This window comes from Crocuta crocuta, unplaced genomic scaffold, assembly GCF_008692635.1.
Source record: "Crocuta crocuta isolate KB4526 unplaced genomic scaffold, BGI_CrCroc_1.0 scaffold1269, whole genome shotgun sequence".
In the NCBI taxonomy this organism is placed as follows: domain Eukaryota; kingdom Metazoa; phylum Chordata; class Mammalia; order Carnivora; family Hyaenidae; genus Crocuta; species Crocuta crocuta.
Window position 1 is genome coordinate 592,280 of NW_027531335.1, and position 1,253 is coordinate 593,532.

General features: G+C 50.6%; 1 protein-coding gene across 4 annotated transcripts in view; it reads left to right on the forward strand.

The window, feature by feature from the left end:
* Positions 1-1,253, forward strand: part of LONRF3 (LON peptidase N-terminal domain and ring finger 3) — a 32,882-nt gene that overhangs the window by 11,170 nt on the left and 20,459 nt on the right. For all 4 annotated transcript variants that reach the window (XR_013337033.1, XM_077771921.1, XM_077771922.1 and 1 more), the window contains one exon: positions 1-89. Coding sequence is in view for 3 of the 4 variants with exons in the window: in XM_077771921.1 (XP_077628047.1) it covers positions 1-89 (89 nt within the window). In the remaining variant the exon portion in view is untranslated. The remainder of the gene's footprint in view (positions 90-1,253) is intronic.

Below are 1,253 nucleotides of genomic sequence, written 5' to 3' on the forward strand. Positions count from 1 at the left end.
CCTCCTGCCGACCAGGGGGCCGGAGCTGCGGTCAGTGTTCCACTCCCGTCTTTTGATGCATCTGACCTTGAATGCTCTCTGTGTATGAGGTATGTGATGGGTACTATCACTTACTGCCTGAAGCGCCTTGTTCTGGGGGATTCTGGGCCTTTCTTGCCAGTGATCTACCATGCGGTTGGTTGGCACGGAAAAGCGCGGTTCTAACAAAAGGAAAACCTTGCTGTTGGTTGTCACTTGGGCTAGCATGTGTCCCTTGCTTACAGATGACGTTTCCTGCACTCATGACAGAAATAGCTAGAGAGGGGGAAGGAGACGGTCTGCTCAGAATCACAGACCAATAGCCACAGGCTGAACGTCTTTAGCATGGCCTTCGCGTGAGTTTTTTGGGTTGTCGTTAAATGTGAAGGCTCAGAAATGGGACATGTGCTCTCCATTCGGGCCGTGGCTCTCCCTGCCTCCACTGCCCCCGCTGCCTTCCGCCAGCCTATGTCTCCTAAGCGCATTAGTTTCCTGGGCCCTTGTGGGTATGAATTCATGACCGCGGAAGTAAGCGCAACTACTGGATCAAGATCTCCATGCTCAAGGGCTAATGTCAGTGCCGCGGGCCTGTTCTTTGGCAGTCAAGTACTGGGCCCGACTGGTTTTCATGTCGAACCGTATTCGTAGTAGGCGTGTACTACTTGGCCTGGTGTCTCTTCTCTGCCCAGGGGGGAGGCAGATGGTCCACGTACCTGCCCACCCCTGCCCTCAGAGAAAGGAAGCTGGTATAAGCATGGGCTGTGAGAAAAAAGTTGCATTCCTCTGTTTCGTTTCACAGCTATGACTCTGCGGCTAAGAGGAGAAGCTGCAAAGCCAGGCAGCCTGGCCTGAGCCGTGTGTGTGTGTGTGTGTGTGTGTGTGTGTGTGTGTGTGTGTGTTTTGTGTTTCCAGACCAAGATCCACAGATTGCAGTAGATTCTCAAATGTGGTGTTCTTTGTCCCCCAAAATAGCATGAAGAGAAGTTTGAGACATCTGCACAAAACTTGTTAAGATGGTTGACCCAAGGGATGTCAAGAACCATCCTGTGGTCTACCATGTGGTGGGGTCCTGAGATGTTTCCTTGCCCTTTGCAAGCACGTGTGCCTTCTGTATCAATCGCGTGCGTTTGCATTCGGAAGGACTTTTCTTGTGTGCATACCGATGAGTAAGGCAGCCATTACTGGACATGTACTTTTTCTCTCTTTAAAAAAAAAAAAAAAAAAAAAACTTGTCA